Below are 26,462 nucleotides of genomic sequence, written 5' to 3' on the forward strand. Positions count from 1 at the left end.
AAAATCGCAAGGGCTTCCAGTCTCACAGCCATGAGTGCCATCAAATTAATTGTCTATAGTCTGTGCGTGAAGACGAAGCAGAAATAGCAATAGCAAGAAGTATAACAGCAGAATACCACTCTTAGCTGATGCTGTTGATCCTCTGGCCTTGAAGAAATTATAGTAGAATGGCAGACAAGTTACTTACAGTTCTGCACTAACCTAGCTCTGACCATGGTCTATATCCGTTTTCCACCAATATGATAGGTAATGGCAAATCTATAGGGATCAGGTTTCTTCTTCTTGAATAGGGGGGGATATTCTTCACAGCCGGAGGTTCACTCCCCTCCTGGCCATGTTTTCCAGGAAAGGTTGAGGGTTGCGTTATTGCTCCTATTTCCTACTTCCTTATGTTCTGTGGCTATTCGCTAGAATGGTAAACGCTTGCAGATTATCTCTGGCAACCTGGTTGGAAGGAAAGTACATCTCTTGATATGAAGGAAGGCAAATATTGACTCTTGGTGTAGCCTCTTGCAGCTGGGCTTTGCAGTTTGGGGCTGAAGCAGAAGAGCTACGTCATCCTCTCTAGGTCTCCCCTTCACCCTTTAACCAGGAGCTTTCCCACCATATTCCCACCTTTGTCCACTGCAAAGTGGTTCCGTGGTTTGTGCCTCAGGGTGGTCACTTCCTATCCAAGACAGCCCTAGGAGATACTGTAAGTATTTTGTTCAACTAAACTTGAACTGAAATCCCAAATGTTCAATATTCCTTATTACTCACAGTTGAAAAAGACTAAAAGGTAACTGCTTTCTTCCCCCTGTGTGATAGAGTGAATTCTTTGTTAGCCTGCTTTCCATTAAATTAAAGCGAAACTGAGGTATATTTGCAGGAATTATCACCTCTTATAAGAGGATGACGTGACAAAACATGATATTTTTTTTCATTGAGAACTGCAAATATTTTTGTCTCTTGGCAGATTGGAAATCATTGTCAGGCAATGCTGCTGCATTTGAAAATATAAATCTTACCAAGTTTCATGATAACATTTAATACTTTTATGCTGTTATTCAGTAATAACTTCAAGGCAAATATTGGTGCTTCCAGAGATGTAGCCAAAGCAGAATGATGAAAAAGTATTACTTTCTTTTTTTTCAAAACAATATAAATATTAGGAAGTAATTTGCGGCATTTTGTAAGTAAGCTAAAATATATATATTCATGATATATGGAAATGCAAGCTTATCACCTATTTGCAACTCTTTAAAGCAGATCAGTCTTTCTGTGATTCTGCAGCTGTATTGTGCTGCAGAATCACATTATGCAGTTGCTTAGATGTAGACAGGTCGTAGATAGACATCAGTGGTGGGTTTCAGATCCCGTTGCAACTGGTACGGGGCCCGGCGTCCACCACATGAATGTGTGCAACGTGCTCATGTGTCCTTACCTCTTGCTCGGCGGAGCATTGCGCAGGCACTGTGTGCGGAAGCACTGAAGAGCTCAAATACAGGTAAGGAGTTCGGGCGAGTGGGCCCTCTGGAGCACCGTACCGGAACAGTACCCGGTGCTCCAGGCAGGCACCGGTACGCCCATATCAGGGTGTACCGCCCTGCAACCCACCACTGGTACACACTATCTTATGCTCCAAATCTCTTTGGAATCAAATAAAAAACATTATTTGGCCCTATTAATGTGATACATCACACCCCCTTCTGCAATATGAATTGCAGAGATTCTCACCTAAAACTCTCATTTGGATGTCAGAATATGATAAGAAGGCACATAATTGAATCAATCAATTGATCAAGCAACACATTGTTGTGACTGTAACAAAACTAAGTTAAAAATAATAAGAAAAGGAAAAATAAAAGGCATGCAGGAGATTTGAATAAGATGGAACCAATGCAGGATCATAGATTCATAAAATCATAGAGCTAGAGGGGACTTTGGAGGTCTTCTAGTCTCCCTACCCAGTATGAGTCTTCTCTTAGACTAAGAATCAAGACCTTAAATATTCAAAGTTTAAAAGAAAGCATGCAAAAGTAACACCTTTGAAATCACATCCACAAGAAAGTAGCGTAATTCAGTTGTTCAGTGCCTAATCCCTTAAATTTTCTTATCATCTTATTTTTCGCAGATTTCATCATAGATTTGAGAGTGGAAAATATAATGATATAATGATATTCTCCAGTTGGCGAGCACTGCAAGAGCAGGGGCACTGTTCCACTGGACATTTCCAAAATCTTTCCATATATTGAAGCCTTTCAACAAGCATGTTCAGTGCAGAGTAAAAAGATGCTTTATTTATTCCTAGGAGGTTTTCACATCCCTGAACTGCAGGAGGAACCAAAATATCTTGACAGATAAATCTAAGAGAAGCAGTCTAGCTGAAGCATAACACCAGAGCCATAGATGAATGCAGATCCAAAATTGAATTGGTAGGCCTGCCTCGCCACATATTTTACCTTAAGTCTCTTCTGCTATATGGTAGTGGCTATCGAGCAGTAAAGTAAGAAGCAACAACAATAATCTGAAATAATACAATAATACAATACAATAGTAGAGTTGGAAGGGACCTTGGAGGTCTTCTAGTCCAACCCCCTGCCTAGGCAGGAAACCCTATACCGTTTCAGACAGATGGCTATCCAACATCTTCTTGAAGACTTCCAGTGTTGGGGCATTCACAACTTCTGGAGGCAAGCTGTTCCACTGATTAATTGTTCTAATTGTCAGGAAGTTTCTCCTCAGTTCTAAGTTGCTTCTCTCCTTGATTAGTTTCCACCCATTGCTTCTTGTTCTGTCCTCAGGTGCCTTGGAGAATAGCTTGACTCCCTCTTCTTTGTGGCAACCCCTGAGATATTGGAACACTGCTATCATGTCTCCCCTAGTCCTTCTTTCTCTTAAGCTAGACATACCCAGTTCCTGCAACCATTCTTCATATGTTTTAGTCTCCAGTCCCCTAATCATCTTTGTTGCTCTTCTCTGCACTCTTTCTAGAGTCTCCACATCTTTTTTACATCGTGGCGACCAGAACTGAATGCAGTATTCCAAGTGTGGCCTTACCAAGGCATTATAAAGTGGTAATAACACTTCACGTGATCTTGATTCTATCCCTATAATTAGCATGGATTCATAGGCTCCTGTAGGGGCAAGATGATGGGGACTATGTTGCTATCTTGTCTGTTTTGACCTGCATACAGTCCATAAGCTCTACTGATAGATGCACTTGATTGCATACCGCTAAGCATGCGAACTGACTTTACTGAAAAACTTGCATTTTGATTTGAGGTGCAACATTCCTTATTGTTTTATGGTGTCTTAAGATCTGCAACAAACTGTGGCTCAACTCAAGACATCCCTTGATGTTTATTTTATATGTTATTTTACAATTATTTGTATGCCACCTACTTTAGTGACTCTGTACTGCTTCTTATAGTGAAGGTGCCTTTTTAAATATTAGTCAGCTTGCATGAATTATTAGTTTTTCTTTACGTTAATGAAATCAAAGTAGGTTCATCACTAATTGCTATAGTATAGATTTTGAAGTGCATATTATGTAGAATTACCATGATAGTATTTAGGTATCTTAGATTTTGACCCATCTTTTATAAATAAAAAGAAAATACTGCATTAAAAGTAAATTTTATTTTACAAAGAATATTGTTTTAACTTTATTGCTACTGGTCAGATCAAATCTATTGATATAAAAACTGCAGATTGAATATTTTTAGCATGTAAATGTACAAGAAAAAGCAAAACTGATATTCTTAACAGTTGTTTCTCTCAAGTTTCATTTATTTTTGTGCTTGTTTTACTGAGTCCAAGATTGCTTGTAAGTAATCTTGAAGTCACTAATTAACAGATAATCTGCTCAACAGTTACTTAAAAGGAACCAATGAAGTAGGAACTTCCTTAACAATAGTAGCTGAGAGTTCACTGGCTTGCTTGAATTATATTTAAGGAGGACCATCTCTTTTTTAAAAAAATCATTTTGTAAATGCCACTAAAATACAAATAAACAGAATTAGATCATATTATGCTTCATAACCCAATTCATCTGCATGGATAAGAAATCTCTATAGGTCTCTACATTTCTGTAAAATCTCAACTATCACATTTTGTGCCAGGGTATCAAGAACTATGAGAATGATTGCATTAATGCTACTTTAAAGAAGGATTTGTAAGGAGTGTAAAGGAAAACTTTGCAGTCTTTATTGGAAAACAAAAAATCATAATTTGTGGATATTTATTAGAGAACGTACAATTGCTATTGCGCACACACACATTTCTGTGAAGCTCAAACTCTACATGGAGATTTGAGAGCTGTAGTTCTTGTCTGCCTTTGCTTTAAATGCATGAGATCTGGGGCTTTTATTTCAATGTGAACTTCCCTTTCCATTTCAAAGAAATGTTCCATTACAAAGCTCCTTAAGAGAGGCAACTATCAGGTGACCTCTGGTGTTCTCTGAAGCTGAAAAGAGATGGCTCTACTTGATAGGTTACCATTTGTTAAAGAAGGGTTCCTTGAGGGAGGTTTTTGACATGCCACTCCAAGAGAGATCTGGAATTAATTCGTTTGGAAAATTGGATGTTAAATTTGCTCAGAGATTGGCTTTATATTCTGAGCAACCGACAGCTCAAGTACGTAAATTTAGTGCATGTTTGTTTATGAGCATAGAACAGAAAAGCAAGACTACACCAGTAAAAGCTAACCCTTCCTGGATCGTTGACTTTAAATGTAATTTGAAGAAAGGCAGTTTGTCCCACTGAGCTGGAAGTTTATTGTGAAAGGCAATGACTTTTTCTTGTGTTTTAAAGCAAGGCTCACAGATATACTGAGTTTTCAGTACATTGGTTTATTGCAAAACTTTGGATTCAATGTTTTTGTTTTACAAGATTATTGCACAATTATGATATCTTCTAAAGAAAAACAAAGGTTTGTCTGACTTTCATGGTTTTTTCCCCCTCTTCCTCTCTTTTCCTCCTTTTGACTTTATTGTACTAATGTAACTGGTAACTCTTTAGTGATTTTTGTACATTGTTAGATTATTGTGCCTATAGTGTATATTCTTTCTGTAAAACTAAAGTGTTTGTGTATTACAAAATCATTGAAAAATTCATTTGCTTTTATTACTTAAAATGCTGTTTCAGTTGCTTCCTACAGGATGATGCAAACAAAATGATTGCATATAGTTGGTTGTTCTTTTATAAACCTTTCTGTAACTTGAAACAGGCTGTTTTAGACTAGTGCCGGCATGAGGATATAGTGCTTTTCAATGTTTTTATTCCACTGTTTCTCAAACTTTTTAGCACAGAAAGTTCACTCATGCACACAGAAGCATGTATTTAATTGAACTTAATTAAACTTTCTGCTGTAATCATGCCTTTTAAAAGGGTATAAATGGAACATTGGAGACCCTCTTTTCAGTAAATAGTGAAGTTACAGTCCACTATGAAACTGAAAGCTTGTTTTTGTGGAAATTTGGGAGGAGGGGAGAGAGAAACTAAATACTGCTGAAGATTCTGTTCACGTCCTTAGCCTTGTATTCTTCGGTGTGCCTAACTGTTGCAAAGGAATACAGCGCAGGATAGAGAACTGTGTCATGTCAGGTTGGTGATTTGCATTTTAACATTACTTTTTTCTAAATAATTCTGTTTAGAGCGTGGTTTACATTAAATGACAGTCGAAACCTCATTGTATAGTGTGAATGAAAAGCCATTTTTTTAGAGTAATTTCAGTCTTCCCAGGGTATTTTGCATTCAAGGCAATGTTATCCTTTTGATGGCATAGTTTCTGCTAAACATAATAATTGTGGTTAATTAAACATTAAATAATCTGAAACATAGCTTATAAAAATTAAAATTTAACCATTTGCGCCAACTACAATTTTGCAATATTTTATGGGAAGAATTACGTGAATTCTAATAAATATCTATTCAACTATTACTCCAGCTGTTTTGGCATAAATGATATCAAAAAATCATCTATCATCTTTTAGCTAGAATTATTGTTCAGTCCAGTTTAAGTTGCCATTAGAGAGGGAAAGATCTTTTCATATGCTTTCTCTGCAAATTGAGCTACTGTTAAACAACATATGAAATTTCATGAAACTTGCATTATGGTATTATGCCAAAATAAGATATAAAAATGAAGCCTTTTCACAGCCACTTGGCAGTTCTGTGATAATCTATAAGGAAAATAATCGTATTAGCCTTTATTGTCTTGAAGTTCATTCATTGTAAAAAATATCATAAACTACAAGATTATTCTTAGCCCTTTCTAAAATGTTAGTGATAGTTCAGATTTTATACAAAAGAGCACTCAGCATATTAACTGGGTTAAAAAATAGAACAAGAAGGATATGAGGGACTCCCAGCATCTTTCATGGTCTGTGGGACATTAATAGACATACTCATGAGTTTGAGTTTGACTTACAATACAAACATGACGTTAGCTTTGATTGTTTGTTTTAATTCTCAGTTGGGTTTAATTTACAGGATCAATGTGAGTTCCCAATTGTTTAGCTTTACAAAACTTCATTCACTCATTAGGTAATATTAAAGCAAAGTATAGATAATTCATTTTCTAAACTAATCAGTCCTAAAATCTCCTCAAGCATTGAAGTTTTAATGCTTAATTTTATTGATTAATTTGTATGCCACCTACATCCTCTCTCTCAGGGAGATAGGTGGTTAAGATATTGAAATATAAATAAATAGGTTGCCTAATCATTTTGTAGTTCCCTGGATCTTCCCCTTTTCATTTTTATTATTGAAGACATAAACAATTGCCTTTCTTCAATCCTTCAAAAGATAAACTTTTAACCTGACTATCAGAAAGTTCATTTCATATCTTAAGCATTCCCTGGTCACTTTACTGATAACAGTCTTTCCTCTTAATCGTGTTACCCATAATTTATTTTTAAAATACCCAGATTCTTGTTGAGAAGACTAAGAAAAAATAAGACATGATAGCTTTGCATTTCTTTTGTTACTTGTCAGTATTTTGCCATCTTTACTAAGTAGCTGCTATGCTGATTCTTTTTCATCAGCTATCAACATATGTGGAAAACTCTTTTATGTTGTTTTTAGTGTTCGTTGTCAACCTTGTCATTCTTCGGCTTTCCTACCCTGTTCCCCTGAAATAAGACCTTCCCGGATAATAAACCCAATCAGGCTTTTGAGCACATGCGCTAAAATAATCCCTCCCCTGAAAATAAGCCCTGCGTTGAAAATATTGCAACACACCAGCATTCATGAGGTGACCACGCTCGCCGCCTCCTGTACCTCAAAAATAATAAGACCTCCCCCAAAATAAGTGTTTATTTCAGGGGTCAAAAGAAAATAAGACCTTGTGGTAAGCTGAATCTGGTGCAATTTATAAGATAAATCGTTTCAATTCAAAATCTCTTTTACAACATTGTAATTGATGTACAGTATCTGAAATCATTGTTCTTTTGCTTAACTTGGGATGTAGGAGCTTGTAACTTGCTGATTGGCAGGCTCGCATTTGAGATCCAATTTCGGCCGCAGGAGAGGGTGAGCTCCTCTCACTCGCTCCAGCTCCTGTTAACCTAGCCATTTGAAAGTGGGAGACCATGAGTAGGGGTATCAGTATTGGTAGGGATCTTATTTTATTAATATTTTAATAAAACCATATTTTTCATCATAACCAAATTTATTATAACCTATTTTAAGTGTGCAACAGAAATGCTGCTTATATAATTTTCAAATATAATATTTTGAATTGACAATGCATTTGAAATAGTCCAGCAAAGTTAAAAGAGAAAGAAAAACTAAGATTAAAAAAAGAAGGAAAGTGGAGGCGAATATTTCTATGGTTTTGCTATTCATTCAATTTCTTTTTGAAAGTAATAAATACTTTCAGTCTTTTTTGTCCATCTCTGTTTCTGACCTTTTTTGTTTGAGTTTGTTAAGGAGAGCTTTGTAAGGGAATGTTAAGTGAAGAAGACCCAAAGTGACATCTGCTCCTTTAGTTCATTCAGTGCTTTATAGTCATTTTCCACATAAAGATCCCTACAATCTAATCTTTTTCTAATTACAGCCTCCTTAGTTGAGAGTTAGACCAGCTGCTGGTGGAGATGAGATGGACCCCAAAGGAATACAAAATTAAAGATGGGCCTCAGGGCTTCGGTTCCCATTTGTAGATGATGAATGCTATGTATTTAAGTCATAATATAGGGAACATTCTTAAATCAAAGATTCATGCTGTAGACTTATTACAAAAGATGCCCTTGTATTTTCTGAATAGTATTTCACTTTCAAGACACAATTCTCAAATATGTGTTTTATGCACTTAAAATAGAACATTTTATCATTAGGGTTTTTTGGGGCTGTCCAATATCTCTGTTAAGAATGCAAAAAATGTTGTAAGACTGTTTATTGCATTTCTTTCATTTATTTAGTAACAGAATTCAAAGATTCCTGACAGCTGTAAAAATAAAAATAAATACTTTTAAGAGCATCCATTTTATTACTAATGGGGAGTTAACTGCTGCCTTTTCCAACAAAATGTCTTTTCAATATGTTCATGAGTTACTAGGGTTCATTTCCTAACTGGTCACTTGCTACATAGCTGAATATTCTGGGAATTCTACTTTCAGTTATCCAAAAGAAGAGAAGGAGGAGAGAAACATTTATGAACATGTTAGGAAAAACTTTATGTCCTTGCTTAATAAGTATGAGTACCAGATCCATATGTGTGGGGGGACAAAGTGCAATTAGAGAAAGTTCTAATCTTCTTTTTGCATTCAAATAACTTGCTTGAAACTTGTCTAGCTTTGGTTCCAAGGCCAAGATCTAGACAGCAGCAATGAACTACAGCCATATAGCTTCTCAAACTAGAGTTTACAAGGATAAATGGGGAAAAGTGTTTTCCCTTCTAGTATTGCTGTTATGTTTTACATACATAGGACCTTACTTTTGGCATTTTTGTTGTGTTTTCTGTTCCTGATGCTCCCTTCTTGGTGCTTTACTATGGACAAAGAATAACTAATAATTGGAAGTAGTGCTAAAGAATTTTAACAGCACTAGCAGTTAAATAATATGCTTTCATATTTCTCTCCTTAGATTTATTTCAGTCACTGATATCACTACTACTTTAATTTTCATGGCAATATTCTAAAATGATGATTTGTTGATGATATTAGCTGAAATAGATAACATATGAGATGAGAGTAATTGAATCTTATGTATAGAGAGAGTATTCTTTACCTTTGAGCTACAGAGAAGAGATATATCTTTTATGTAACACCCTTCCCTCAAAAGAACACCTCACAGGCAATTTGTTTAAAGGGGGTTAAGTCACAGCCAACAGAGAAAGAGAGAGGGATGAATTAAATCTTCATTTGGTAATACAGGGGGGGGGGGAAACCAGATCATTTCTTTCCCCTCTCTTTTTCTCTGAAACTAAGTTAATTGAGAAAAGTTAAACTAATTAATAATGCCTTGTAACGATAGGTGAATATGCCCTTTTTAAATTCCTTCTCAAATGTTCTTCCATCCAATTACAGGTAGTCCTTGACTTATAACCACAATTGAGCCCAACATTTCTGTTGCTAAGTGAGACATATGTTATGCGAGTTTTGCCCCATTTTATTACCTTTCTTGCCAGTGTTGTTAAGTGAATCACTGCAGTTGTGAATTTAACAACATTAAGTGAAACAGGCTCTCCTTTGACTTTGCTTGTCAGAAGGTCACAAAACGTGATCATATGACTCCAGGACACTGCAACCGTCATAAATATGAACCAGTTTCCAAACGGGCAAATTTTGATCACATGACTATGGGACTGTTGCAATGGTCGTAAGTGTGATAAACTGTCAGAAGTCATTTTTTTCCAGTGTCGTAACTTCAAACAGTCACTAAACGAACTGTTGTTAGTCAAGGACTACTTGTATTTCTTATATAGGATTGAGCTACAGTTTTTATCACTGAGCCCTTTGTGCAAACAATAAGATCAATGTAATCATATCCTCCTTTGTGGCTGCTCTCTGTATTATCTCACCATTCTCCCTGGTCACCATGTTAAATTTGATCAACCCAGGGCTTTTGATAATTCCCCCCAAATTAACAATTGGAGTTCTCTCCAATACAACTCTATTTCCATGTGTCTGCGCTCTTATATGCAAAACGTCGCTTTTTTTCTCCATAGGTAATCTTGGAAGCTACTAAACATGATCATACAATAGTGGTGCTGATTTTTTTAAATTATAGATATAGATATCCATCTTTTAAAAATTGAGCATTCAGTTTCCTGTATGAAAAAATTATCCTTATAAGTATTGTGGCAGCGGTGCTGTCCATGGTACATCTCTACTGTAGGTAGCTTAATGAATTGCAAAAAAAGGTATAGTTCATGTTTACATTATCAAACTACTCCATATAAGTGTATGGAAATAGCCTTGTTATTAGTATTTTTAATTTATAGGTTCAGTAGTACTTAACTGATGAGTTTATCTGACCAGTAATAAAACTGGTTAATTGGTGTTACATTTATCAACACCCGTGTTCAAAAATGCAAGATTTGTATTACTGTACTGTACTTGTCTTACTGTCTCTTTAATATGACTTCTATTCCTCATGCAATATGTCCAGAGTAACTGTAAATACCACACCCAGTGAAAGAAACTGAAACCAGAAAATCTGGTTTCAGCTCTGTTGTGTTTTACATATTGCTTACATCAGAAAAATGTACTGTAACACTGGAGTTCCCTATCACTTCTCTTCTCCCCCTTAAATTCATAGATTTGTCATGCCACAAACTCATGACACAGTACTTCTGCTTTTTAATATTTTAATGTAGTTTCTCTGTTTTAATAAGTGTCTATAGCTCATGAGGGGAATACAACGTGACTTGTCAGATTTGCTGAGCTGTGATTTCCAACATTCTTAGTCAGAGCTGAGAATTTAACTTTAATATGATGAAAATGATTACAATGCATTTTCAGTTTTTGAAAAATAAATTTATAGGTGGTGATAACTTAGAATTTCATGTAAATTTACCATCATAATAGGTGATCAATAATGGAAATAGAGTAAGCTCTATAGATATATTTTAGCAGCACACTTACTACTGCTAACTGACTACACAAGGATTTATCATAAATGCCATCTACAATATCTTCATTTTTAAAATACTCTCTATGGTTAAAATATTTTTAAAATCTATCAAACCAGAACACATTGACTTGCCCTTACCAGAAACCAATGTACACAGATAATAATAGTACAAGATTCAGCTATGTTGCTAAAATGCTTCGACCATAATTTGATAATGAATATTATTTTGTGTATGTTTTTATTACTTTAATGTTTTTACATTGTTGTAATTGTTTTAGAACTTTAGAATTGTAAGCCACACCAGGTCTCTTGGTTGAGTTTGGTGGCTATAAAATTGAAGGAATGGAGTGGAATGAATGAGTGGATGAATGAATGAATGAATGAATGAATGAATGAATGAATGAATGAATGAATGAACGAACGAATGCTGCATGAAAATCTTAGCATCATAGTCGAGGATAATGTAAAGCATCATAAACCACCGATTATGTGTCCCAAATTCATAGGAACAGATAAATAGCATTTAATTGTTATTATGATAACCACCAATAATTGGGAAAGGCAACGGAAATATCCACCATAATTAACTCCTGAGTTATTTAATCATTTTAAAGGTGGCTAGGGATGATTTTATAATTTTATAATTTTTTTTAAGAAACTCCTACATACAAATGACTGCAGTTAAGATTTTTTTTATTTCTAGGTCTATGTTCCAGACTTTCATTTATTTGTTTGTTTGCTTGCTATTTTATTTTTGTCTGTTAATAGAAACAATAGTTGGAACAACTTTTCCAGATATCTCTTCTAGATAGTTTTAAAAGGAACAGCTGACATTAATAGGGCCAAATTCCTTGGAGTGAGCTTTCACTCAGATGTTAAAGTAAAAACAAGTTTATATTTGTATATTCATAGTTTTATATCTGAATTATTTCTATGCATATTTCTTATAAGATTTGTCATATTCTAACTTGTGGGATTTCTTTCTTCCTTTTCCTTTTCTGCTACCTTGGTTGTATTATTAATAGTTAAGGGGCTTTCTGGCATCAGGAATTCATCCACAAGAGCCATACACTTATAATAAATATAATAAGTCTCTAATGAGTGTGATCTAAATGGCATTTACAGTATTTTTTGTGTGTGCATAATTACATTTAATCTTTTGTTTCTTTTCTTTCTTGGTTGTTGAAGGAAACTTTCAACCCTGATGGTTGCAAATTTAAGGTAAAGAGAGTTACCATTAGGAATTTGGGACTTTGTACATATAGACCTCGTTGGACCGCATCTTTTTCAAACATGAACAAAATGTGCATTTAGAAGTAGTAGTAAACTGAAACGCTATGTCTTAACCTATGTGGATTTTCTGAGCAAATGCCTTGATAGAATATGATAGTTCAATCTAATATAATTTCAAGTACATATAAATGTGCTTGAATACCACTAGTGTATATAAATTATCTTTTCCTTATTGCAGGAGTCTTTTTGCTAATTAAAACACATTTAATGAGTGAATGCTTTGCTTTGTAAGTTTGGATGAGGAGTGAGGGACTGTTTTGTGTAAGAATAATCATTTTTCCCATGGAGTTCGTCTTTCAACATGTATTCCATGACTTTATGACATCTCATTTTAGAATACTATTGCCAACTTCTGATTCTAATACCTGAGCATTAGATTCCTTACAATACTGTGGCATTACTGTATGTTGTTGATAGTTATATTTTAACATTGTCCATTTTTGTACTGTATATACCTTTGATTGTATAAAATGACTTAACCTAATATTGAGCACTGTTGTGAAAATCATAAAAGCACTTTAGTAAAGAAAGATGTAAATACGAACTTTTACTCAAAAATTCTAAAATTACTCAATCCCAATTTCCATGGAATTGATTTTGGGGGTATGTTTGGTTTTAGATGAAATCATGCATCAGGATATTGTTCCCCTCCGTGCTGAAGATATTGAAGATGAGTTAAGAAAAAAGTTTGCATATCTTTCAGGTAAGAATTAGAAAAACTCTACTGGACATTCTGCTAATAAAATCATCTCTTTTCCTAGTAATCATCCTATTTGCTGAATTCCTTTGATTAAATGTATTAAAATATCAAGTCCAAAATAGTGAGTTGAAATCTATTCAATGAACTTTCTAAGATGATCTTTTCACAGAAATTAATACTCTTTTAGATGCTAACTTGGATGTGGGAATTAAAGATTATATCCTCCCAAAGTGACCCTCTGAAGTTCTTTTATTATATGCCATTTTTTCCCAACCTGAGCATCCTATATATAAGGAATTTAACAGGAGTTAAATTTAGCTCTCAACCATCCTGGCTAGAGAACAGGAAAGTGCTTTGAGTCCACAAGTAACCTCAAATTGCCACCTTGTTTAGATGGAGAATCTCTGGGGCCAGAAGTAAGATGCATATATAGCCACTTTGTCTAATGAGGGTTAAAGTTGTTCTTTTCCTTATGGATCCAAGACCTCAACGGCATCACTTTATCATCCAGGGATCAAAACATGCCACTATTAACGTCAGCATGGAGTGCCAGTTTTGTCTAATGATTAAGTCATCATGCTATAAACCAGGAGATCATAATTTCCAGTCCTGCCTTAGGGATGGAGCCAAGCTGATGACCTTGGACCAGTTCCTCTCAGCCGTAGGAAAAACGCAATGACAAACTATTTCTGAAAAATCTTGCAAAGAAAAATGCAGTAACTAGTCCAGGCAATCACCAGAAGTCAAAAAGTGATTTGAAGGTAGACACACACAATATCAACATACTGATGATGCCTGACCCATGCTGATGGATTATCGTATCCAGAGACATCCTCTTGAACAAGAAATGGAAGAGCATTGAAATCTGAGGCACCTCACAGACCAGAGTTTTGGGCTGGACCTCTTCCTTCTTGTTAATACTGAGTGGCATTGGCCAAGGAAAAAGCAGAATGAGTGTAACTCTGTGCCTCCCATTCCCAAACCCTGAAATCAGTCCAGAAGGATACCATGAAAGCTGCTGAGCAATGAAGAAGAACTGGATGCTTGCATCGTCCCATCCTGGTTTTGCTGGATTCCTGTGGTTATAATATGGGGTGGGGTTCAAAAATTGCCGCAACAGGTCCCCTGCCCCACTGCTGATTGGGTGTGGCCATGGTGGGCATGGTCTAGTCGGCCCCTGTACCACTGCGATAGGGTTCACCCTTCCCAAGCCCCAGAGGCTTTCCTTGAGCCTCTGGGAGGGCAAAAATTGCTTCCCCCAGGCTCTGGAGACCCTCTAGAGGCTGGAAACTGTGGAGATGCCTAGGTGGGATGGGCGTGGCCAGCCAGAGATGGCATTTGGGGGTTTGCCAAACTGGGCAGAATCCTAGCTAGAGAATCGCCCAAACCCATGTGAACCCCCAGCAGCCCACCCCTGATTATAGTCCACCTTCACTGCTCATCAGGCCATAATATTCTTCTCTGTCTTTTTTCCATCTTTCTCTTCTTTGTTTACTCTGCATGCCTTTAATTATGGATATATTTATCCCGTTTATTATCTAGGGTACTATCAAATTTGATGGTAATGCTGTTCCTTTGCTCCCATGAAGTTTAATGTTGAAAGAAACTCCACTTGCCTTTTCTTAGGCCCAACTATGCTCACTTTGAATTCCATTTAACACCTGGTCTTATCGTCAGAAGATTTTTCTTTCTTTGTTCCCTTTCCTTTTAAAGTTCTTTTTTACTTTTCAGTCGGTACTTCTTTTGTTATGTTGTTCTCAAGTCACTTGGTGGTTCTTTTCTTTCTATTGATCTTTCTCTTTTTGATTTCAACAGTATTTAACAGCTGAGTATTTTGCCATCAGATTAAACTTTGAGCTCCAAGTCTTTCTTAACCATTCCTTCAGAGCCCCTTTCATAAGACATCCTTCTGTGTGATCCCCTTCAGGAAAAATCAGAAGTATAGAAGTAGGATAAAAGAATCCAGAAAAGCTAGGGGAGGTGTTAAAGTACATGTTATTCTATTTTTGGTCCCTGCTAACTGAAGCTTGTTGTATTGCTAAAATAAGTCTCAGTAATAAAAAGAATTTAAAAATGATACATTTTCAAAGAAACCTCTATTGAAATGAAATGCTGAAAACTAAAACTAATTAAAATCTAAGATTTGTAAAGTTTGAACAATTAAAGTCTTTATCTTACAAAGCTCAAAGATGTGCATTTTAAAGATACAATGCTAGGTTAATGAAACATCTTCAAGGAAACAAACAAGCTTAGTGAGGAACAGGGACCCTTAATTTTAACCTTGAACTACAAACATTTTCCTTTATTGATAAAATACTTTTTATATCTTTTATTTCTCTACTATCCCAAACAGGAGTAAAACATGTAGCAAGCCAGAGACATGCAAACACTGATATTGGAGAAACACATATTGTCCTCCTACTTTATAATATAATATTCTACTCTTTCAGTACAGATATACAGCCTGATCTGAATTGGAATACAATGCTTTATTTTGTCACGTATCTTGCACAAATCAAATCCATAAGCATTTCTCCTTTAAAGTGAACTTTTTTGGGCAGTGAGGAAAAACTACTCTAATTTTGCAAAAAAAAAATCAATTATATCACTTGCGTCTTCATTTTGTATCTACAACGCTGGTTTGGGTTTTGATCCCATTGGATGGGGTTGTCACTACAAACAATCAGTAACAATCAATTCATCTAGTTTCATTTTAGTCCTTTTAAATAACATGATAAGATTTATTTTTGGAATGAAATTCTTTTCTTTCTAGGCGGACGAGGACGAGATGGCTGTCCTGTCATCACTTTTCCTGAATTCTCTGCATTTGGTGAGATTCCAGAAAAGGAGTTTCAAAGTGTTTTGACATACCTCACTAATATTCCCAGGTAAGGTTCCCAGTTACAACTGAGCATTCTATACAACCTACTGAAAAGTCTCCCCACAAATGTTTGATTCATAGAATGCAGAGACCTGTAACATTTTTGGCTAGGAAATATAGGGCAGAGGGAATTTTTAGTGGAGGGTAGACGATTATAGAACATTTTTCAATATAAAGCAGGGCATATTATTATTCAAAAGAAGCTGAAAGTAGAAGCTTGATTTGTTTGTTTTAATATTTTTAATCAGAACAATAAAGAACAAAGAAAATTTTCAAAACCAACAAAAGACAACAGAAACAAGCTAAACTCAAAAAAAAAAACCTGACCGAAAGGAATTACAAACTTTCTGCACATACAGTATTGCAGTTTCAAATATTAAACAATACTTAAGCATCTCTAAATCTAAATTAAGATGCCATTATAAAATGTCATGAAATCTACCCTTGAATAAGATATATTGTGTCATTTCTGATTAGTAAATGAAATTTTCTTTTCAAAAACAGATAATTTAAACATTACTTGAACCCAATCCTTCATACTAGAAACATTGCAACTTGTTCTTTTCCCAAACTAATGTAGTGTATGAGTGATTCCTTATTTCCTTCTCCATTTCCAAATTACCTTCAATCTGCCATTAGATATCATTTACCTGGAAATAAGCTCAATAAGTTAAAGAGCAACAAGTTAGGATATTGTCCTACCAAGGTGAGAGCAAAGATGTGGCATGTTTTAATGCTTCTATATTTTGAGTCTAATAGGTCTATTCTTAGTAATTTCATTAAGATATTTGCTCACAAGAAGTAGTTTTTATTCATTGAACCTTTAAGTTAATAAATAACTAAAAATAACAAGAAAAAAAGCAGATTTAAGCAGTTTCTATTGGATAAATAATGTATTTACTCAGAGCTCAGGAGATGGAATCTAGTTTTCCCAGAACAAATGCCTGGGAAAAGTGTTCAATAAAGGTCATGCAATTGGTGAAAGTGCCATTGTGTTGCCATGATTGGTACTGAAGTACTTAGGTAATATTCTTAACAATACTCCTAGTTTTATCTGGAGGCTAAACTATCTAGTAGTTCAGAAAGTTGCTTGCAGAACCATATCAATCTTTAAATGACCCAATTCCTATAGCTAGTAATGTTTCTTTTAAAGTGTGTTCCATTGAGCTACGGTACTTTCTATCCATGATGCCAATTTTAGTCAGTTCAGATTGGGCATGAGAATCACAGTCTTGATATGAATGGAAACTTTTTTAAAAAAAAAATTAAATATATTTTTCATTTTCCTACATTATTTTAAAATTTTGTACTTGTTTATGAGGGATTTGGTAAGAACAAAAACTCCCTAATCCCCCCCCCCCAATTAAATGGTGGCGTTTCTCTTCCTTATCACTGTGATTCCTTTTCAGTAGCATAGTTCCTTTTTCCAATAAAAAAAAGATATTGCAACTTCTTTCCGTACACAGTCTCCTCAGCATACAGAATAATTAGACATTCAAATCATTTTGGTTTATGATTGCCTATCATTTGTATTGTAAATAGCTGGCAATCAATTTTTCACATTACATGATGGGTTTGTATCTTCAAGTAGAAAACAAGAATGTGTCTCTGCACATAGCAAAAGAAGGAAATATCGTCTCTTTCCATCTCAGTGTCTTTCAGCTGTAGAATGTCGTGGATCTTCCTTCTTAGCTCAGTTTCCTGTTTGGAAATTTCTGTTTTTGTTCACATGATCCTTTAAACATTGGGACTAGCAATGTCAGATATCTTAGGTAGAATGAGGAATATAGAACCTAGAAATGTATATTTCATAAGATGAAAGTTACATTACTCTACATATAAAATTACGTATTGGCGACAAAAACACTTAGGGGAAAATAGTTTTTATTCTGGAGTGGACATTATTGATAGTTCTTTAAAGAATGTACACTGTACAAGAAATCACAGCCACTGAGTTAGAAAGAGTTATATCAGTATAAAGAAGCATATCAGATTAATAAAACCCCTGGTCTTCAGGAAAAAGGGTAATAGCAATAGTATTATATACTGCTTCACAGTGCTTTACAGCCCTCTCTAAGCGGTTTACAGAGTCAGCCTATTGCTTCCAATAATCTGGGTCCTCAATTTGCCCATCTCGGAAGGATGGAAGGCTAAGTCAACCCTGAGCCTGGTGAGATTCAATCTGCCAAACTCCTGGCAGCGGTAGTCAGCAGAAGAAGCCTGCAGAACTGTGCCACTGTGGCTCATTAAACATTCTTTAGTGAATGTTTTGAGCACTGGACTTACATGTGATGTTTGTTGACTCTGTTTTAATGAGATTACTCTTATACTATCTTTTAATCAACATAAATAGTTGAATTTGCTGATATAATAGGGCATTATTGCTATAAGATCTGGTGAATGAATTCTTTTTTGTTTCCTCCTCCTCTTCCTCCGCCCTTTCCAACTCAGTTCACAAGATGCTGGAATTGGATTTATCCTTGTCATAGACCGCAGGCAAGATAAATGGACATCAGTGCGCACCTCTATAATGCGAATTGCGGTGAGTTGCTTCTTTTTCCTTGACAAATCTATGTAAATTGAGTAACATGTTTATCTTCCAGAGTGCCTGGATCTATTTTTTTAAATATAGAAATGTTATAAAATAATCTGCTTCTCAAATAAATGTTGCTTATTTGAGAAGCAGAAATAATCTGCAGTAATATTAAAGTGGCTTTAATAAAATTTGAAGTTTGTAGAAATTGCTGCATTATATTTAAAGATGCAATGAATATTTTTTATCATATCAACTATATCAATATTGTGGTTTTGTTGATTGTAAAAGTACATTCAAACTACTGAACATTTACTGATATTCTGTTTGTGTTCACTGCAGTCTTGCTTTTAATCAAATATCTGTCCATGATAAACTACTTAACACAGAATTGGAACTTAAAAACATTTTAAGATGCTTGTTGTGTCCACTAACAAAGATGTGTATATACTTTTGTTTATAATGAGGAGTATAAAAAGAAATAGATACAATTTATAAGCAGTTCTTAAATTACCACTAAAACTGATAGTATTCTATTTATGTTTCTATAATATAAAAACAATAAAAACAGTCTTCTAGTACTGTGCTAGTCGTGTGTTATTTTTTTCTTTGTATATGTGATTGTGGTTAGTTTGGAGGGAGGTCTGATTAGAACTGATAAATAGTATGTTAAATCAATATGCATTTATACATGGTTAGATTTGTTATTTCTGGAAAATGAGAATCAACGATAAAATCGCTGATTAGTTTATCAAGGCAACACCTTAGTTTTAGGCTCTCAATGGATTAGAGATAAGCATCTTTTTCCCTTCTAAATAGCAACATCATTTATATAGTAAAATTCCTGAGTTGCTAAGTTTTCCATTTAAGGGAAATTGTATCTCATAATTTACATACAGAAAAAATATTAAATCTAGAACTAGTAATTGTTTACTTAAAGACAATAATAAGGGCAAAGCTACCAGAAATTTGAAGGAGATTTAAGGAATAATGTCCAGAAAATACTGCCCATTTTCTAAAATCAAGATTTTTATTATTTCTATGGTACAAGAACACTAGAGTTAGTTATAAAGTTATTTTTTATTAGAATCAAAGGTTTTTTTGAAGTTAATAACATTAACATTTCCAAGTCTAGCAATGTTTGACATAGTTCAAGTATATTCCACATCTCCATTTTCTAACTTGAAGTAAGTGATGACCCTTTAATGGGGGAAAGATGGGACAGATAAAAAGTTGGTGGCATTCTGATGCCTATTTACTGAGACATGATTCTCTCTTCTCTTAAGCAGTTGGGTCCATCAGCTGTCTCCTTAACATGAACTTTGCTATAGTTTAGCCAACAAGATAGTTGATGGGAGATTAGTTAATTGATTGTGGGTTGACATGCTTGCCTCATCCTCCAGGTTGGCAGGGATGAACAGTTTTTATAGCACAGATTAATAACTGTTCATCTCTGTTTGGATGCAGAATAAGTTTTCCACTTTTTAATTATAACCATTGGACAATTTCCCTTATTAATTCCATTTTATGCTGTAGCAATTAGGGTGTGACCAGAATAAAGTTACCTATTAGCTCAACATCATTCTTTGTGACCCTATTTTAATTTATGCTCACAGCCATTTCAGGTACCTGAGGTAAGAACATCATGATTAATACAAACCATGAAGGACCACATTGTCATTTAAATCATGGTTTTGAATAATTATTAATATGTGGCAATAATAGTTTGTCTGATTCATCTGACATAGCGTGTATCATTATTTCAATCAGAAGAAGGAGAAAGGAAGTGGTATGGAAAAATGGGAGGAAAAGTGAAATGGTCACATATTTCTGATCTGCAGACCATAAACATAATGTTTTGAACAACTCTTGGCAGCTTACAGTAAGGAATTGTATTGTTGTTGTTAAATAATAAGTACTGTCTTTAAAGTATGAGGAAAGATAGAAAGGGAAGCAGTCCAGATCTATTGCCTCTGGCCTTGTTTTTAAATGTCCATGACAGATTTTTTCCCAAGGTGAAAAACTTTACTGTGTTTGGATTATCATTTTATAAACAAGTTTGTATTACATATAAAGTTTTGAATGTTTGTATTTTCTCAGCTTTATGGCCCTTTTTATTTTCCAATTTTTTTAAAAAAAAATGTCAACTAGGAGGCACTCTTGGAAAAAGGCAAGGATAGGGAAGTTGAAGTAATTTTAATAGCAATGTCAGCTACTCAGGTAGACTTGCTTCTGAGTAGTTCCTGTGACTAAATGTTTCGATTTCATTGTGGTCTGACACTGCAAGTGTTTATGTCCTTTGTGTCCTCTACGTTGCTGGATCTGAAAGATGTTTAGTTCCACACCTATTTCAGGAATGTATTTCCTAGCAGGATAGCAGGAGAATTGTCTCCCTTTTTTACTTTCAAATTATTTTTCAGTACAGATGATTCTGTAGAGCTGGTATGTTCCAGGCCCCACAGCCAGTTTTAAGTTGGCATTTGTGAACTTGATGATTTGTTTGCCTTTTGGTTTATTTTAGACTCATGAGGGTTGGGAACTATTTTTAAAAACTGGTTTTGAGCTATCGGTAATGTTAAGTAAAGATAAGCTATTGTTCATTGGCTTCTAAAGCTTTAGGGAGGAATGGATTGGCTATGGTGAGGTAACACCTTGAGGAAACATAGCTTGATCATCCTTGAATGAGCTAACTGTGAAGAAAACAGAATCAATATCCATCCAGGTGCAAAGTTTATTCATTTCAGAACCCTTCAGCTTATTATTACCTTGTAGACAATGTGACATGTTCCAGGGCATGTCAGTGAAGTATAGCATGCATTTTACCAATATTCCAGAAATTATTTTTCAGCTCCAAATTCTTTATAGAAATAGAAAATAAAGTCTGAAGCTCGCAGAGTTTAAAGTATAATGACTTCTGCATAATGTTTATTAAAAATATATTGTTTCTGAGAACATCTGGATTTCTTTAGCAAATATGAAATAAAGTTTCGCTAAAACCTAAATAAAATTGCAATTTAATGGAGTGTTTTTTTCTAGAATGAGTCATAAAATCACTTTCTTCTACTGTATTTTTTCCATTCAGGTTTTGTTATTGTTTTTACTTCCTCATAGAAAACCGACATAGGGACACATATCTCAAACGCCACACATCTTATGTAAAATATGATAAAGCAGTTCTGTTTTCTGGTTACAACCAAAAGGTCCAACTGTAGGGATGATTCTGTAAGATTAGAATGTTTTACTAGGCAGAGAAAGTTTTTGGGTTTATTCGTTTCTAAATGTAAAAATTTCATTGAGGAAAAAAGTATGTGTGATTTTTTTTCTCAGGCTAAGAATCTTTTGAAGGCAGATATGGATGTAACTATGGTATATATACAGCTTAGCTTGTTGGAAGGAACACATTATTATCTATAAAATGCCTGTTCTTAAGTAAAAGATTACTTTTCTGCCTAGAAAAAAAAAACAATTGTGCATTTTTCAGGAACACTATCACCTTATTATTATGTGGTTAATCTTTGATGAGATTCACAGCCTTTGGGGCTGGTTGGTAGCTCAACAGCTCGAGTCCTAACCAAGGACCTAGGAACTGTTAAGGTAACGGCGGAGGATATAAGTTGATCCAAGTAGGGTGGTTTTTTGTAGAGTCAGAATGTTCAAGTCAGGTAAATTTAGAATTTTCAACTAGAGAGGTAGCCCTTTAGATATTGCTCCAAGGGCTCCAATTACAATTGGGACAATACATGATTTCTTTTTCCACAGTCGCTCAACTACAATTTGCAAATCCCAGTATTTTGTGATTTTTTCCTTGCTGTTTATCTTCAATTCGTGCATCACCATTATTATTATTATGTTATTTTAAAGAGTCAAAGTTTCTCTTGTTTGGTATAAATATGTCAATGAAATAATACACTAGCTCAGTTTAGGCAGCACATCAAATAATACTTTTAGGAAAGCTTATTTAAGATTTGGTTCAATAGCTTAATTAAAAATGACCTCAGCTACAGAACCTCTCTCAGAACATAGATCTTGGAAGCCATAAATGATAATTTGGAATAATATCTGAATTAGCAGACTATAATCACATCCTTTTCTATTATTACTCCATAGAAATCAAGCCCTAGATTGCCTCTATTTTTTGAAATTCAAAATGTAGTCCAGTTTAATCTGTAGTTAATACAAAATAAGTATAATGTAAACTGATCTGTTGATTCTATTTAATAATATGTTAAATATGACTATTCTCTTTCATCATTTTGCAGACATCATTTCCAGGAAATCTTCAACTTGTTCTGGTTTTGCGTCCAACTGGATTTTTTCATAGAACTCTCTTTGACATTGCCTTTAGATATCATGGAAATGACTATAAAATAAAGCTGCCGGTTAGTGTTTAATCTTTTTATTTTCATTTGTAATTTATTTTTGTGCACGGAGTAGCTTGATAAGTGCATTGCAATAATAAAAAGTATGTCTTTAATATAACTTTTCTTACACTTTTTTTCTACATAGGCATCTTTTTCCATCACTAATAAATAGGCAAAAAATATTATAGAATTTTCTGTAGACCAAATAGTGGCTTTAAAAAAACCCTGATTTTAGCCTATGCTTTTTTATATTTGAAATTATATCATTTAAAAATAATTTTAATCTTTTGACTATAAGATATGAAAAAGTACTAATTACTATTCATTAAGTAATATTTATTGCTTATTTTGGTGAGCAGGTGATAGCATTTTTTAAAAAAAACATGCATAAATGAAGTCTATTGTAGATGTTCTTCTATAAGTGCATTTTTTAAAAATGATTTAGTAAAAGTACCTAGGATATTGTGAGTAAAAGAGTAAAGCCTTTATCTGCTGTTCATTAAAGAACTGACTTTTTCAGGCTTTAAAAAGCTTTAAAAGGGTTAAAAATTGTTTGATATTAATTTCAATATTAATTAAAGGACTCTTTAAAGTAGTCACAGGTTTATCTGTATTCATGCCATGAGTAATAGAGATATTCTATCTTTACATGAGATCAAATAACTTCTTCCAAAACATTTTCAAACCATGCTCAGCTAATATTTACTTGATATAATTATTTGATTTAAAAAAAACAATTAATGTGGGGAAAAGTCACCCAAACTCACACTCAAGCCTTATATGCTAATAGGCAGGAACTTTTCTAGGATTAGTCAAAATAATACATATATGTGCACAATCTTCTGAGATTTTCAGAACTATTCTTCAAGCAGTTTAAATGCTGTTATATTGGATTATAAGGCTTCATAAATCATTCAAAAACTCCCATCTGATTGCTTAGGAGCACAGTATCTGCCTGCTGTTCTTTAAAATAGCTTTGTCTTTTTCCAGGATTATGTCACTGTCTTCTGAAGTTGCCACATAAGCTTAGGAAACAAAGTGGCTGCTTTAAAGACTTTCAAACAAAATTTTACTTTTGTTAACACTCCAAATAACCCTTTTCATTCAAATCTAAAGCATTGCTAGCCCTATTAAATAAGAATAAGAACTTCTGCTATTTATATGGCCTGTAAATATCAAACTTTTCCTAGCTATTAAGATTACCGCCTTAATTGAAGGAGATATTTTATATGCTGTTATGAGAGTGAAACTTTCCTTTATCTAATAAATTGTGTTTCATTGAATACTATTATTTAGTTTCATGACTATAAATTTGCCAAAACTACCAAAGCAAAAATCCAAAAATCATGTTAATTGTATTCACTTGATGTTGTGATTTCTGTCTTATAGATCATAATGCTGAGTTCACTAACAGAATTAAATAACTATATTGATACAACTCAACTAACTGAAGAACTTGGGGGTTCACTAGATTACTGCCATAATAGGTGGCTTACACAGCGCACTGTGAGTTTTTTAAATCTTTCTATTTCATAACCTGTTAATAGATACAAATTGAAATATCAGTGATTGTATCTTAAAAACATTAGGGGTAATGAATTTGGAAGTGTTGAGTTGTATTAAAAGGAGTTTTTTAAATAACTTTTGAGAAAATACTTTTTTTTCAGAACTATCCCCATAAACAAATATCTCTCTCATATACCGTATTTTTCAGAATATAAGACGCACCGGAGTATAAGACACATCAAGATTTTGAAGAGGCAAATTAAAATAAGTTTTTGCACTCTACAGACCTCCCAAAAACAGCCCATTTTTTGTCAAAAAAAAGGACACAAATTGCCTTTAGGAGACTTGTAGAGTGCTCCTGGGGGCTGGGCGGGGCAAAAATGAGCAAAAAACGGCCTGTTTGTCACAAAAAATGCATTTAAAAAGAGGAAAATCAGTAAGATTAAAAGAGACGTAGAGATTTTACTGGAAATTTTTTTAAAAATATTTTGAAGAGCTAAGCAAAATGTTTCCAGCATAACTAATGGAATTATAAATAAAAGTAATAAAATGGCTTGGGCTGAAACTGAAGTGAAGATTGCTAGGCAAAATATTCTAAAAGTGGCACGTGAAAGAAGCAGACTGAAACAAATGCTGGAAATATTGAAGTAAATGTCTGTCAAAAGATATGAAAATGGCCAATAGAATTTACATTTAAGTGTATGAGAAGAAACATATGTTGAAGCATAAGTTGAAGAAAGTGCAGATAGGCTTCTTAATTGTGTATGGTGAAATGAGAAGCAATAGGGCCGTGATGGCGAACCTGTGGCATGCGTGCCACAGGTGGCTCGCGGAGCCATTTGTTAGGGCACCCGAGGCGTTGCCCTGTCAGCTCCTGTTGCCCTGGCCAGCTGACTTCGGCCTTCATTTTTTGTTGTTTTTCCCCTTCCAGAGGGCGAAAAACAACCCAACATGCAAACCAAAAGTTCGGGAATGGACTTCCAGGTTGCCCTTAGGGTGAGGGAAGCCGCCTAAAGCCTCTAGAGGGTGAAAAATGGCCCTATAGGCAACCCGGAAGTTCAGAAACGGACTTCTGGGTTGCCCATAGAGCCATTTTTCGCTCTCCAGAGGCTTCAGGGAAGCCTTCTAAAGCCTTCAGAGGGCCTCCAGGGGGGGCAAGGCGGTTTTTGCCCTCTCCAGGCTCCTAGAAAGCCTCTGGAGCCCGGGGAAGGCAAAAAATGGGTTCATCGTGCACAAAAACTGGGGAGACGACAGGAGTCACACGTGCATGCGTGGGGGGAGTCACGCACATAAAATTATGGATGTGGGCACGCCTGGACATGACCTCCCCTGCGCTCCCCCCGCTTTTTGCACAAGATGGCAAAAAGATTAGCCATCACTGTGATAGGGTGTTGATTGAATGTGAACTCTCTACAAAATTCAAAGGGTGATCTATATCTCCTTGGGGAGCCATGATAATATCACAGGGATTCATGAAGGCATGAAGAAATTTTATGATTTAAATCCTGAGTTACGTTTTGGGGGTCCATAACCCTATATAAAAGAAGTACATGGAGGTGATTTAATCACAGGCAGAATGATTCAGTTGCAGAACAAATTACATGGAAGAAGAAATAATAGATGAGAATGTTGTGGTTGGACAGAAACCCTGAGGAATTATGAGATGAGGACTTTAAAAAATAAAAGGGAGTGTATGAAGTGATCTATGGTCATGTAAATGCACATCTATTTGTTCAAAGATAAACAGGTGCAGAGAGATTAGGTTGGTATATTTAGCTATATTTCCATTTCTTTCCTTGTGTCTTTTCTTTGACTTATTGTGGCTTACTTCCTTTGTACACTTTGCATTAATATGCAAGTATGTAACTAAAACATTTTAAAAATAATATTTAATAACACAAGTATACTTTAAAAGTTTAAGGATACATTGTTAAGGAGTTAATGGTGGAGATAATTTTTAATAGAATATACATTGCTTGAGATTGAACTGAAATTGAACTGTGGACTCTAGGAACTGCCAAGGAGAAAATGACAACCTCGTCAAAACTGGCAGAGCAAGTTGCTATATATAAACAAGGTGTAAACCTCATTCTCGCTTGCATGACTGATGCTACCTAGTTGAGTAAGGAA

At 34.8% G+C, this 26,462-nt stretch overlaps 1 protein-coding gene across 4 annotated transcripts in view; it reads left to right on the forward strand.

Moving 5' to 3' along the window:
- The window catches only part of MCF2L (MCF.2 cell line derived transforming sequence like), a 118,938-nt gene that overhangs the window by 54,745 nt on the left and 37,731 nt on the right, over positions 1–26,462 (forward strand). For all 4 annotated transcript variants that reach the window (XM_081946424.1, XM_081946423.1, XM_081946422.1 and 1 more), the window contains exons 4-8: positions 12,971–13,054; positions 15,825–15,939; positions 18,384–18,474; positions 22,725–22,844; positions 24,216–24,332. In XM_081946424.1, coding sequence (XP_081802550.1) covers positions 12,971–13,054; positions 15,825–15,939; positions 18,384–18,474; positions 22,725–22,844; positions 24,216–24,332 — 527 coding nt within the window. The remainder of the gene's footprint in view (positions 1–12,970; positions 13,055–15,824; positions 15,940–18,383; positions 18,475–22,724; positions 22,845–24,215; positions 24,333–26,462) is intronic.

The sequence above is a fragment of the Natrix helvetica genome (genome assembly GCF_964273705.1).
Source record: "Natrix helvetica genome assembly, chromosome: 3".
NCBI lineage: Eukaryota > Metazoa > Chordata > Lepidosauria > Squamata > Natricidae > Natrix > Natrix helvetica.